The sequence below is a fragment of the Halyomorpha halys genome, unplaced genomic scaffold, assembly GCF_000696795.3.
Source record: "Halyomorpha halys isolate HHAL.00 unplaced genomic scaffold, Hhal_1.1 Scaffold25.1, whole genome shotgun sequence".
Classification (NCBI taxonomy): domain Eukaryota; kingdom Metazoa; phylum Arthropoda; class Insecta; order Hemiptera; family Pentatomidae; genus Halyomorpha; species Halyomorpha halys.
Genome location: NW_027107314.1, coordinates 1128152 through 1128894, shown reverse-complemented (window position 1 = coordinate 1128894; position 743 = coordinate 1128152). Strand labels below are relative to the sequence as shown.

Genomic DNA, 743 nt, shown 5'->3' with positions numbered 1-743 from the left:
TAATACTAATAAATACTAATTGGTGCTGAACCATAGCTTCATTAATTCAATTTTATAACTAAATTACTAATGATTTCGACACTTGTAAAAATTAGAATAAACATCAACCAACAATAACACAATTGCTTTGGTTATGACAGTTTCCTGAACAGAATTTTCAGATCTACGAATATGAAAATATTAGAAATAAAAATGGTACTAATAAGGAAGAATACTTTAGATAGGTTAGATATGTTTTTTATTTATTCATACAATGCAGTACATAATTAACCTCACTACTGAGCAGGGACTCCTATCTGTTGTAGAATAGACATATGGATCATTGGCATTTGTTCAGAAACGTCATGGTGCTGCTGTTTACAAATTTGTTGTTGCAATGCTTTTTCTACAGCAGCCTTATCGATCTTGTTGTTGAGGAATGGAACAATCTCCTTCGCGAAGATTTCTTCAACATCAGCTCCATCAAATTCAGACCTAGAAGAAGAGAAATCTACTTTGGCCAACCTCTCGAAGGATAGATCGTGCAAAGTGACGGAGCAGTTTAGGCCGCCTTTGCCAGAGAAATCGGCAGTGTAGTACAGGCGGACGGAATTATCTCGGATTCTTATGCTGGCTGACTGATCTTGGTCGAAGATACTCAAGATTTTGAAGGATTGCTGGTAGAAACCAAAGCCGTAATGAAAATCTAATGTCACATTTTTTCTTTTAACGACTTCAAGAGTGCAATTGCCAGTTCTCTTCAA

The 743-nt window shown here is 35.8% G+C and overlaps 1 protein-coding gene across 1 annotated transcript in view; it reads right to left on the bottom strand.

Annotated features, from left to right (window-relative positions):
* Positions 1–221: 221 nt before the first annotated feature.
* LOC106683146 (uncharacterized) overlaps positions 222–743 on the bottom strand; it is a gene marked incomplete in the record, with an annotated part of 14602 nt that continues 14080 nt past the window's right edge. Inside the window, 1 exon segment of the mRNA XM_067045619.1 lies at positions 222–385. Coding sequence (XP_066901720.1) covers positions 276–385 — 110 coding nt within the window.